The sequence below is a fragment of the Trichoplusia ni genome, chromosome 15 (genome assembly GCF_003590095.1).
Source record: "Trichoplusia ni isolate ovarian cell line Hi5 chromosome 15, tn1, whole genome shotgun sequence".
Lineage (NCBI taxonomy): Eukaryota > Metazoa > Arthropoda > Insecta > Lepidoptera > Noctuidae > Trichoplusia > Trichoplusia ni.
Window position 1 is genome coordinate 6092912 of NC_039492.1, and position 12502 is coordinate 6105413.

Sequence of the window (12502 nt, forward strand, 5' to 3'; positions counted from 1 at the left end):
TAGATTTGTTGCTACAAACAAGCGACTGCAAAGGACGTAGCTCAACATTTTCAGCTTTGTCGCTACAACTTCTTGCGACCATATTTTGTCGCTTTTTCGAGACGCGGGAAATTTAAAAATGGGGTGACGTGATCAGAGCGCGAGCGACGAGCGACCATGAGGCTACGCCTTAATCATATTTTAATCCGTTTTGTAAGAATAGTTTGCTTGTTTATTTTACGTTTTTTTCTTTCTGCAACACTGCCTTCATATGTCATCAGTTTCACTTCAAGTTTGATTGATTGTTCAGAAATAAGAACGTCAAATCTTGTTTCGTGTACTGTCGGCCGTGTTGTGAGTAAGTGAGTCTGATTCGTAGCTAATAATATTAGCTGAAAATAAATACAGGGTTATCGCCAACCTGTTATAAATTACTTCTTCTTAGCAAATGAAGCGAAAATGGAGGATGATGCTTTATCAGTAAGTGATGTTTTGCATAATAACGGTGAAATTGAATGGCAACCACTGGCTCTCACTTTAGTTGAATATCCGAAAGGTAAGTTAAACTCTGACTGTATATGTTCAATAATCTTAAGCACGGTAAAATTAACTGGTTCTTCTGTGTGTTTTCAGGAGATTGGTTAGGAAAATTCTTCGCTCTAATTAGCTTATCTCCGTTTGGTATAGGTGCTGGGTTTGTGTCCCTAATTTTGTTTCGTCGGGATCTTCATACCGTAAGTCATGATTTTGTCTTATGCACTAAATATTGCCAATTATTAATTTTCAGTCCATAATTGCATAATTAACATATTTACTATGCTTATTTAATAGGCAATTTTTACAGTAAAGACTTGAAATATGTATAAATTAATCACCTTGTCAACTTAAATAATGTAATGCTGAATAATGTTTCATTTGAATAAGACAAACATACCACACATAAATTATGTTTGCAGAAGCATCTGGATTTTTTCATTACAAAAAAATAATCTTTATGTTTTTTAGATAACCTTTTTTATTGGAACATTGGTGAATGAAGGATTAAATATAATACTGAAACATTTAATATGTGAGGCAAGGCCACTTTCAAGAGGTCATTTGTATAATGAATATGGAATGCCATCTTCTCATGCTCAATTTATTTGGTTCTTTAGTATCTATGTTCTCTACTTTGTATTAATCAGGTGAGTGTATAATTATAATATTTGTACAAACACATATTTTTTTCCTGGATTTTTTGATTGATGAATCAAATGTTTCTCATCTTTTTCTCAAAAAAAAGATTCTCATCACTCTTAGTATTACATGTATAATACTAAGACAGTTTCCGTCTTCTCAGTATTTATAAGCTGTTTTTCATTATCTTTCAGATTGCACCACATAAATAACAACAGTATAATATCTGCACTGTGGAGAGTAATTATTGTTGGTGGCTGTATATTCATGTCTTTGCTAGTAAGCATTGCAAGAGTATATTTACACTATCACACGACATCACAAGTTGTTGTAGGAGGAATAGTTGGATTTACATTTGCAACATTGTGGTTTGTAATAGTCCATAGAGTTTTTACTCCACTATTCCCACAATTAGTCTCTTTGTAAGTATTTTAATTTATTTTATTTGTTAAAAATAATACTGCTTACTTATGGACTGAATCAAAATGTGTCTACAATTCTAATGTACTGTTCTTCAGATTATATGTGTCAATCTGTTTTTATAGACTATTTTATTTGGTAATAATTCCAGGAAATTTTGCGAGATGTTGATGATAAGAGATACTACACTGATACCAAATGTATTATGGTTTGAGTACACGACATCAAGGCAAGAGGCACGTGCACGCGGACGCAAAATGGCAGCGCTAAAGCCGACGCAATGACGGTGCGCCTGCACGCGCGTGTCCAGCTCGGCGAGCCGGCCGCGCGCGTGACGCCTGGCGGCCGCCGCGGCGCTCGCGCTGCTCGGTGGCGTGCTACTTACTAAATCTGAACCTGCTCGGTCTCTACTACCTTACTAACCTAGTGCCCTAACACCCGGGAGACGACACATGTGTTAATCATGGTGAAAACTAGCTTTCATATAATGCTAAATAATGTTGTAATCTTAACGATGCAATAATAATTTAATGTTAATCGTAATTAATGTCTAGTGTTAAAGTTTTGTTTTGGGTTAATTTGATGTGTTTATTGTTCAAATGAGAATTTTTATTAACTAGTAAAATTTGTAAATGGGATATAATGTTAAATGGCTAGCCTCATAAAAATCAAAAGCATGAATTTAATTTAATCAGGATATAAAAGATATTATATAAGAGTATTATGAAACAAAACAAGGACCTCATGGTTTCCATGGTTGTGTTGTAGTGTAGTTATATTTGTATGCATTGTTGATTAAGGGCTTTGTCATATTGGCGATTCTCGAATGTTTCAAACAATAAGAATTCTAATCACTTGAAACACAAACATTTCGCCATTGTGAAGAACCCTTAAAAATTATAAAGTTAAGCATTCAAAAAGTTTAAAAATGTATTTTCAAGAATTGAGAAATAGGTATTATGCATTTAACATTATTAGAATGCATTGATACAGTTTTATAGCTACACTAAGCTTTAAATGGCACGGTCCTTTTATGTGAGTGGGTGTGTTATCCTTATATGGTGTAACAGTACAGTACTTGACAATATTTTGTTATTAAATTTGACAAAATTGTTCTATTGCAGTTTCACCTCTATATTCTGTAAATATAATCTCGCATTTGTTAAATGATTGTGTGGTAATGGATAAAGGAAAAGTATTTCGTCAGGTAGTGTCTTAATATACACAAATAGTTTGTAATGGTCGAGTCCTTAATTGAAAAGCTTATTCAGAAGCAGTGTAAGAAGTACCTTCCCTTTTAAATATGTGTGTTTGACGTGTTTGTGGATTTTAGGATACGGTTTATGCAATTAATTTTAATGATAAGTAGTTTATCTGTACACTCGTATAACGGTTGCAAAATATTTATTTAATAATGTTAACTTAAACTGATATTTATACAAAGTCTTTCCAAGTTGCAATTAAAATAGTCCCAAGTGTAGATGGCGTATGTTGTGACTAATAAGAATGGTAAACCTCAACATTCTCGAGTATAAAGATGACCTGAACAGCATCTTTTTGTTCTGTGTTGTCTGTTATCGTCGGACCAACCAAAGAAATTAGTGAACTAAAAAGCTCTTCCATAATATTGCCTAAAGCAGAATTGATTAATAGTATAAAGTACATATAGATGTTACTGAAGCCCCGTTTATTTTACAATACGGAACTTTTTGTACGTTCATAATTATTAGCATAGCAAGACAGCCCAAATACAATCAAGTCTATTTAGTACCACTGAAATAAGCAGTCTGTATTTTGTATGTATGTATTGTTGGTACTTATAGTATGAGAAGAACACCCATTACTAGGCGCGAGTACTTGTTTTAGAATTATTAGCAAGTAATTGATAAATACTTTCCATTTATTCCATAAATCTGTATAATATAAATGGATGAATAGAATTATATACGCTTAACTTGACATAGGTGCATACATTATTTACAATAACTATTTGTACGAGAAACCTTGGAGAACCATCTGAAAACCACAATGATGTCATAATATAGAAATTTAACTGCCAGCTTCGAATATATTAAAACTGCCAGATAAGTATTCAGGTATGTTGAATGAAGTCATTATGGCTTCTAAGGTTTTATAACAATAAAGCGCTATTGAATCCTTGTACTTAGTTAGCTTTCTAAAAGAAACCTGTGGTTTATAGATGGTAATTGAAGTGTTACATTTCTTTTCTGTAAAACAAATATAGACATAATATTGTATTTTTGTAATACGGTAGTGATTTATAACGAACGGCTAGCGAATTGGCAATAGGATTTAGTATCGATAGCACAAATACATAGACACCAATGCTGTGGAACAAAAACAGCGTTTATTGCGAGTGCAATAAGATTGAATATTCTAAAAATATAGAGCAATAGATTTTCTAGCTAGGTATACAATTTATTATCATCTTCTAATTACACTATGGCTTGCGTCGTTATTTATCAAATTTGTTATTTTAAATTTATTTTGAATACATAAACTGGTGACTAAGAAGTAATGTAGGTAATTCCCGACCCACGTATATCATTCTAAAATATTGTTAAAATTTTAAACACTTTTTTTGTCTACAATTATAATTATGTAAATAACTACATTTATCACGTAAGTTTTATATTATCAATATATTCTCCATAATTCACGTTTTTTGCTCATGTGTTCATAGTAATTAAGAATTTCTTTTTGTTTTATATCTTAATCGTGATAATTTACATTATTTAATTATTATCCTATTATTGTGATGCAGCTACGAATATGTGTATCAAAACGTATTTTTTTTAAGTTAATCGTTTTTTTAGGTTCTTTCATAAAATACACACACTTATTCATTATAGCCTCCAATTAATTTTTACGTACTGTAACTTGCTAATGGATTTCTCAATTTGTGGCTATTAAGAAAGCACTTGAAAGGCGTAAAGTGCGAGAGGACTGAATTTAAGCTTAAAATAATGGTACAAATCCATGAAAAAAAAAACGCTTAATAAATGGCTCTGAAAACTATTGCTTGCTAGCTGTATTATGTATGATACTTGACAATACGTGCTGCATGTTTACTACATATAACAGGCGAACTTTCGACACAACTGTGCTTTTTTCAATCGAATTGAATTTGGTTTGTTACAATATAACCCGTTAGCGCTAATTCGTGCTGTAGCACGAGTTGGTAGTGCGGCTGATGACACTTCGCCGATCGCGACTCGATAGTAGTTACTATTTACCGAATCAAATTCAAAAACAGACCCAGACTAGCTACAGGATAATCATGCAGTGCATAGTATAATAATTGCGTTGAATGAGTTGTTGATTACACTTGTTGCATCTTATTAAGAATTAAGAGAACCAATTTTAACTAAACCTTCCGAACTAAGACGCCAATTGCCCAGTTATGCATTCATTATACAATATTTGTCGTGTTTAATGTTTTATCAAATCGTATATGTAGGTAAAATTTAATATTATATTGTAATTGTTTATACAATATACATATTTGTTATAATGTACAATATTCAATAAAGTTGTTTTTGTATGTACTTAGAATACCGAGATAATTAAGAATAGCCTTAATTTAGGGTGAAAATACACTTGTCAGCATAAATTCATTCTTAGTTCAAATTAAACAGCTGATTTTCCAGACACTTGTACTCTCTCAAAGCGCGACAAACGGAATCGCCGTTGTAACGGAACGTGGCCTTAATATTACTGTGATGCACATTAAATATGTAACATAAATCTTTGCAAGCTGACTAATGCTAAAGTGTGTTTTCATTCTAACCCAGAATAAATATTTGATATATTTCAATACTGTTTAAATAATAATAAAACAAGTTTTATTCATTGGTTTAATATAATGATTACAAAAATCGTTGGCATTGTTTTGTAAATTGGTACCTTGTTATGTTGTTTTAAAAGTTGTTTGTATCTAAATCAGTTCATGTTTAACTTTCTGAAAATAAATTAACGATATTTACTTATATTCACTAAAAAGTTTCAATCTGTATTATTATTTTTTATTTTGAGGTCTTATAGGATAATAAAAAGAAAATCTTTGGTATAGATCAATATACCTTTCGTTGATTAAAATGTCATGTGAACTCAGTTGCAGTGGGCTGGACTGATTAGTGCTTCCATAGTGTTTCTTCTTCTTCCTTATTTTAGTTTCATTACTTTGAACTTCGGCTACTTCACTATCTGCCTCATAATCACTTGAAAGACCTTTTCAAATAGTTATGTTATAACCTTTATAAATATTGTTAGAAAAGATGAAGAAATTGTTTAGTGATTTTTATTGGTTGTTGATATTACAGGAGAACTTAAAGATTACTTACAGTTACTTAGTAGTCCAGAGTCTACAGAGCAATGTGAATTGCTGTTTTCAGTCAAACTTTCCATCCATTGCTGTAAAAAACAATATATTATAGAAAAAAATACGTTGTTTTTTTTTAACAGTTGTATTCTGTCACCAAATTCTATTAGTAAAGATTAGGTACCACTTTTTTCTACAGTAGCACCAAAACGAACTAGAATATTTAATCAATCTAAAAAATATTTATTTTAAAAATGATACATGTAATGAACTGCAGATAGATTTTTTTCCTTCCTTTCCCTTTGAAATCCTTTTGAAAATGCTTCTTGATTTTATCTAAATAACATATTAGGTACCATATACGAAATGGGATCTATTTGTTTTGTAAGGTAATAAATGTAACGGATTAAGTCTCGCAGATAGTGCTGCCTGCTAGAGAAGTTGTTCAAAAACGGTCTAGCCATTTCGAGCGATTTTAATTGTGGTAGAAAGTGCAAACAAACCTTATCGGGCGGAATTAATCGATTAGCTTTTTTCATGAAGGTAAAGTTTGCTTTTTGCCCAAGATCAACTAAATGTCGAGTTACTTCAGTTGTCGACATAGCCTTAGTCAGCATGCCTTGTAATGTCTGTGGATCTTTGTCTAGCAATCCCGGAAACATAATAGCTAAGGGTTTCATTTGGGGGCCATCTTCACATTCTACCTAAAAATAAACCCGCGCTTTTTTAAAGAGCTATACGGTTTGGAATTATTGTAGAATTACTTAATGAAAATCAGTTTACGAGCTGTAAAACTTCTTCCTCGTCAGACACATTGGTTGATGATCTTATAGTGTCCGTGAGGGACGACTGCAAAATGTCGACCCATTCAGAGTCTTTAGCTAACAGAGGACATAATGGTTCTGGCTGCTTTCGTAGAACTTCGTGTTTACTAGATCTGGTCTTCTGCAATTTAAAATAGATTACAACTATAGTGCATTAAAACTGAAAACTAGTCAAACACTTTTTTCGTTCTATCGCAAATGTAGCTTTATAAATCCATGTTTTCGCTACTGGCGATGTAATATTTTTAGTTATTGTTTCCCTGAATTGCTTTAAAATTAAGAGGGAAAAAAGATAAAGCAGCTTATTGCTGCCAATAAATTCTTGATGAATTCTTCCTTTCTCCAGCATGTATATTATATTCCACAGCTACCTACTGATGTTCCTGGTTTTGTAGTTGCTAAGGTATTTTGTTTTGGCCTTTTGTATTTCTTATTGTAATCACTGCTCATTTTGTAGAAACCATACTGTTTATTATAAATTGCTGTTTATAAACAATCTACATAATTGTTTTGACACAACAGTAATTGACAAGCACAGACAATGCCAGTGGTCCTGGTTTTTTTTATCTTAAGCATTTATAGTCACAGTACTTAATAAAAAAGGATGATTGCATATGCAAATATTTAATTATCTTTAGCATACAAATAAAGATTATCACTCCATAATATTATTTAGTACACAAGAATACATAATGTTTTAATGACCTCTTATGGGGTAAAGTTATAATGAATGGAATATTTCTATGAGTAATCATCATCTTCTTCATCATCAACCCTGGGGCCAGGAGGTGGGGGTATGTAAGGCTGTGGAGCACCCTCAGCTCCTACTAATCCTTGTTGTTGTAATAACAGCCATTGTTGTTGTTCTTGTTTGGCTTGTTCTTCACGAGCCTGCAACAGAAGGTTTAAATGAATATATTGCATAAAATTATTCATTAAAAACCAAATACAAAATACAACCCACATAATCAATTTATTAATTGAGGTAGCATATCAAGAAAACACATTACATTTTTATTTAAATTACTGTTTACCTTTGCAAAAAGTTCCTGTTGCTGTCTTAACAACTCTTCTTCCGGTATACCCAAATTTTCGAGTCTTGTGCTTTGTCTCCTTCGTTTTGCAGCAACAGCCTTACAGTCCTTCAATACAGCTTCGGCTTCTAAGGTATAATCACTAAAACCTAGTCTGTCAAGGGCTGAAAATTAAAAAACATTTGTAAATAATATTGAACTGAGTTTATGTGACAATATTAATGTTTTATAGATGAAATACACAATAATACATAGTAAGAACAGCAGCTAGATGGCTCACCTGTGAGAACATGCTCAGCATTGATAGTCTTTTTATTACTCTGATTGCAAACTTCGTTGGCTTCTGAACTCAAGAGATGTATGAATTCTGTGCAACAGTTTAGAATTAATTCTCGTGACTCAAAAGCTACCCTGACGGATGGTACCAGTTCCTTTATCATTTTGTTGATACTTGCTCTGGGTAGAGTTAACTCATCTTCTTCTGAAGGCGGTGGGCACAATTCTCTTTCAGGACTTCCCATTTTGGCTTAAATGACTATATACTGAAGATGTTAATAGTTGAAAGGATTTAGTTAGAACAAGTTATCTGAAATTTCAACAAGATGGGATCACAATAAAGAATCATGCATATAGATGACAATAATAATTGTTGACAGCTTGACATTTGATCTGACAATTCTTTGACAGTTGCGAGTAGAATCATAATGATGTGCATGTGCATGTTAGCTTGGGTGCGGACCCTACTAAGAGTTATTGTTAATTTTTAATAATAAGTGACTTGATCAGTTTCTCCAAGATGCGGCGGTAGCAAGAGTCACAAGAGACCTACCGTCCTGCTGCGCGGGGTATTTCATCACTTATTTTCAAAAAGCGACGACGGGGGTCTGTTCAATTTGGTTTTAAGACTAAAAAATACTATTAATACTTAGTTTGTCTGTCAGAACAATTTTTTAGTCGAAAGTTATTTGATCGTGTGAATCATAAAGCCGTATGGCTCAAACCCTTGCGTGTTGAAAGGCAAAATAAAAGATAGGTTGTCATTTTAAATGTCATGTTCAAGTGACAAGTTGTCAAATTCCAGTCATCAACTGAACTCAACGTGAATCTGAATATATTTTTTACTCCAGATCCAGGTGGACTGCCTCAAGCTCTATCGACATGGTATTTTATTTTACAAGTAACGTTGTATCTCCACCTGTTACCCTCTTTATGGGTGCTGATAAACATGAAAGTACGTATTTAGAAGATAAGTTTTGCTGTTATTAAATTTCATCAGCTTTTTTTCAGTCGTTAATAATGTAAGTGCTTAATGGACATTATCGGTTCGATAATATTTATTTTACTATCTTTCAGACGAAGACCTAATAAAATGGGGATGGATAGAGGATGTCTGGTTTCACGTCGACAAAGTGTCATCAGCTCACGTATATCTTCGTTTAGCACCGGTACGGTATACTTAAGATGTACTTTTAAACCTGTGTGTTGCTATTTAACACTTTAAACTCTATGTCCAAGGGATAAAACAGGAGTAAGGAGGTAACTTCTGTTCACATCTACTATCATTTATACCCATTTACATTACAGGGTCAAACAATCGACGACATACCAAACTCTGTGTTAGATGATGCCTGCCAATTAGTCAAAGCTAATTCTATAATGGGGAATAAAATGAATGATATTGATATTGTCTATACAATGTGGTCTAATCTCAAGAAAACTGCTGGAATGGAGGTAAATACAACATATGGTACATATTAATGTTTGTGCATGAGCTGCATAGTTTGAGGAAAAATTCAGTAATAAATGAATCTGTGTATTGAAATTTGTTTAAATCAACTTATTGCTAACTTAGTTTTATTGGTGAATACAATATGTTAAAATAATTAACTATTCAACATTTACAGGCTGGCCAAGTAGGATTCCACAAAGATAAAGATGTTAGAAAAGTAAGAGTAGCAAAAAGATGCAATGATATTGTTAATAGACTAAACAAAACCAAGAAAGAAGCATTTCCAGACTTAAGATTAGAGAGAGAAACCAGAGACAGGTTAGAAAGAGAAGACAAAAAGAAGCTTTTAAGAGAAAAGAAGGACAAAGAAAAAGAGGAGGAGAAGAAAAAGAAAGAAGAAGCGGAATTAAGGAGTTATTCTACTTTAATGAAACCAGAAAATATGTCTACAAATTATGATGGAAATGACTCTGATGACTTCATGTAATGAAAATGTATGTAAATATAGCAAACTTTATACCGTAATTGTTTTTCTGTCACTATATCTAACAATAAATGATAAAATTCTCCTAAGATGAGTCGTTGATTAAAAAAAAATAGCTTTCACAACACTTATCTCGTCTCAAACTAAGCAAAACCTGTTTTATGAGTACTAGTAGTAGAACTGATAAATATACTGAGACACAGAACAAATGGTAATACCTATCAAATCAACATTTTTCCTGGGAGGGAATCAAACCCATTATCTCCAGCGTAGCAACCAGAGCCACCACCACTAAACCAATAGTACTTAGAATAAAACAAGGCTTTATTTTTGAAGTATGTTTATTCCAACAGTACTTAAAGAATTAACAACCCATGATGGATAATTGCCATCAGGATAATACTCACTAACAAAGTTTTTAACAAACTCTGGGAATGTGCCATTTTCAATATGGCTTCTCATTGACTTCATAAGACCCATCTGGAAAAAAATGATTTAATATTATCTTCCTGACATCAAGTACTAAGGGAATCCTAATTAAGAAGTCAAGTATTAATAAAATTAAAAAACATAAGATCAATGTTTAGTAAACCTTCTTACATAGGTCATGGTAAAAGAACCTGATTTTATTTTTTTAATAAATAAATTGAATTGCATCTAGCACCATACGGGAATTAATTTCTATAAGTGTATGAATTATACATATTATATTCAGAAGTAATTACAAAAATAGTACCTGATAGGCAATATTATGCACTGAAAGTAAATGGCATGCAACAGTTTCAACGGTCACTATGCCATGTAAATAAGCTCTGGTATAGTTTTTGCATGTGGAACACACACAGTCCTTATCAATTGGATTCAAATCGGCTTCATATTGCTTTTGCTTCAAATTTAACTGGCCTTTTGACACAAGAGCACAGCCAAATCTCTGTTAAAGAAAGAAAATATTTTTTAGAAAATAAATTCATGTAGTTGTAATTGTTTATGTAAAACACTTATTAGCAATACTGTGCAGTTTAAGGCCATAAATTTGGTTTTTTGAATTGTTTGTGTGTAGCTAATTTTATCAACTGCCAGCAGGATCATCCAACTATTAATCTATTAATTATGTAAGAACTTACAGCAGTTCGAGTTGGAAACACACAGTCAAACATATCTACTCCAAGAGCCACACATATGACAAGATCAATGGCAACACCAACTCCCATAAGATATCTTGGCTTGTTCTTATCCAGTATTCCAGTACTGAGACTGACCATGGGCCAGAAATCATCTTTTGATTCACCACCACTAAACAAAGAAGATTCATATTTAAAGAAACTTCAAAATTAAGAGTATCTATCTATCTTTTGATATTTTTTTAAAGTATATTCTACTGTATGATACTTAAAACACTATATTAATATAATGACTTCAATACTCAGAGATATTACAAGTCACTGCAAGTCTGACTGGCCTGCAGCTATTTATAAATTCTAGAAAACCATTGTATACCTTAAGCCCCCAATAGCAAAACCATTTACATCCTTACTCATATGGTCTTTTGCACTTTGTGTTCTAAGTTCTTTATTTAACAGCCCCTGTACTATAGGAAATATGTTTTGCTCAGTGGGCCTCTTATGAGCTTTCAAGCATCTGTCCAGCCAGCGACTAGTTCTTTCAGTAGCCTCCTTAATGCGGTCATAGTCTTGGAATGTTGTTTGAACAACATCATCAAGCTGCATGATTATATCAGCTCCTGAAATGATGAGCAGTAAAGAAAGATATGACAGCATAAGATAAGTTTAAATAATTCATTTTTTGGAAAGTATTATACCTATACAATTTTGAATTTCAATGGACTTTTCTGGTGTTAACATAATCTCAGAATTGTCGTATGGGGACTTAAATTTGACACCCTCTTCAGTTATCTCTGCCAATTTAAGAAGTGACACCATTTGGAAACCCCCTGAGTCAGTAAGAAGTGCTCGGTTCCATCCCATAAATTTGTGAAGACCTCCAGCTTTTGTTAGAACATCTGTGCCTGGCCGGTTTCCTAAGTGATACGTGTTTCCTAAGATAATTTCGCAATCTAGACTCTCAAGTTGATCAGGTAATAGCCCTTTCATAGTCCCCTGAAAATGATTGAATTTTACTTGCATATAATAATATAAAATGCGACACTTTGTCTTATTCTACAAGGAAGATTCCTGACCTGAGTTCCAACAGGCATGAAAACAGGAGTCTTCACTTCGTAATGCGGTAATTTCATTAAACCCACGCGTGCTTTAGATACATTGCACTCTGCTTTTACATGAAAAGTCAAAGCTTTCGAAGACATTTTCGAAGGTAATTCAACTTTGTATAATATAGCTTCAGGCTTTCAGTTGTAAAATGAATTAGATACTTATCAAAACAACTCGTGGTTTATTTAGAAATATGAAGTATGACATCTGTCAGTGAAGCAAACTAGCAATTAAGTAGTTTATTGAACAGCTGTGCCGTTCCCTGTTCCCCAATTATAGTAGTATA

At 32.8% G+C, this 12502-nt stretch overlaps 5 protein-coding genes across 6 annotated transcripts; 2 read left to right on the forward strand and 3 right to left on the reverse strand.

Moving 5' to 3' along the window:
- Positions 1-268: 268 nt before the first annotated feature.
- LOC113501018 (dolichyldiphosphatase 1-like) lies at positions 269-5605 on the forward strand. Its single transcript, XM_026881993.1, has 5 exons — positions 269-535; positions 613-713; positions 985-1163; positions 1350-1577; positions 1727-5605. Exons 1-5 carry the CDS (start codon positions 439-441, stop codon positions 1857-1859), a joined length of 738 nt encoding a protein of 245 aa, XP_026737794.1. The 5' UTR covers positions 269-438; the 3' UTR covers positions 1860-5605.
- On the reverse strand, positions 5477-7296 carry LOC113501019. 2 transcript variants are annotated; one of them, XM_026881995.1, is made up of 6 exons: positions 7117-7293; positions 6701-6862; positions 6421-6621; positions 5940-6009; positions 5679-5826; positions 5477-5557 (listed from the first exon to the last, which is right to left on the reverse strand). In XM_026881995.1, the coding sequence occupies exons 1-6, from the start codon at positions 7189-7191 to the stop codon at positions 5539-5541; spliced, it is 675 nt and encodes a 224-aa protein (XP_026737796.1). In that variant the 5' UTR covers positions 7192-7293; the 3' UTR covers positions 5477-5538. The 2 variants fall into 2 exon arrangements, with proteins under 2 accessions (XP_026737796.1, XP_026737795.1); XM_026881994.1 differs by lacking the exon at positions 5477-5557 and having other exon boundaries at positions 5588-5826; positions 7117-7296.
- Positions 7297-7349: 53 nt separating this feature from the next.
- LOC113501023 (protein Dr1) lies at positions 7350-8439 on the reverse strand. The gene is made up of 3 exons (XM_026881998.1): positions 8056-8439; positions 7776-7939; positions 7350-7632 (listed from the first exon to the last, which is right to left on the reverse strand). The coding sequence occupies exons 1-3, from the start codon at positions 8294-8296 to the stop codon at positions 7483-7485; spliced, it is 555 nt and encodes a 184-aa protein (XP_026737799.1). The 5' UTR covers positions 8297-8439; the 3' UTR covers positions 7350-7482.
- A 390-nt stretch (positions 8440-8829) lies between these two features.
- Positions 8830-10029, forward strand: LOC113501022 (coiled-coil domain-containing protein 25). Its single transcript, XM_026881997.1, has 4 exons — positions 8830-9006; positions 9129-9220; positions 9360-9506; positions 9680-10029. The coding sequence occupies exons 1-4, from the start codon at positions 8934-8936 to the stop codon at positions 9989-9991; spliced, it is 624 nt and encodes a 207-aa protein (XP_026737798.1). The 5' UTR covers positions 8830-8933; the 3' UTR covers positions 9992-10029.
- A 282-nt stretch (positions 10030-10311) lies between these two features.
- Positions 10312-12485, reverse strand: LOC113501016 (queuine tRNA-ribosyltransferase catalytic subunit). The gene is made up of 6 exons (XM_026881990.1): positions 12186-12485; positions 11808-12105; positions 11486-11729; positions 11113-11281; positions 10725-10919; positions 10312-10468 (listed from the first exon to the last, which is right to left on the reverse strand). The coding sequence occupies exons 1-6, from the start codon at positions 12309-12311 to the stop codon at positions 10313-10315; spliced, it is 1188 nt and encodes a 395-aa protein (XP_026737791.1). The 5' UTR covers positions 12312-12485; the 3' UTR covers position 10312.
- Positions 12486-12502: the final 17 nt, after the last annotated feature.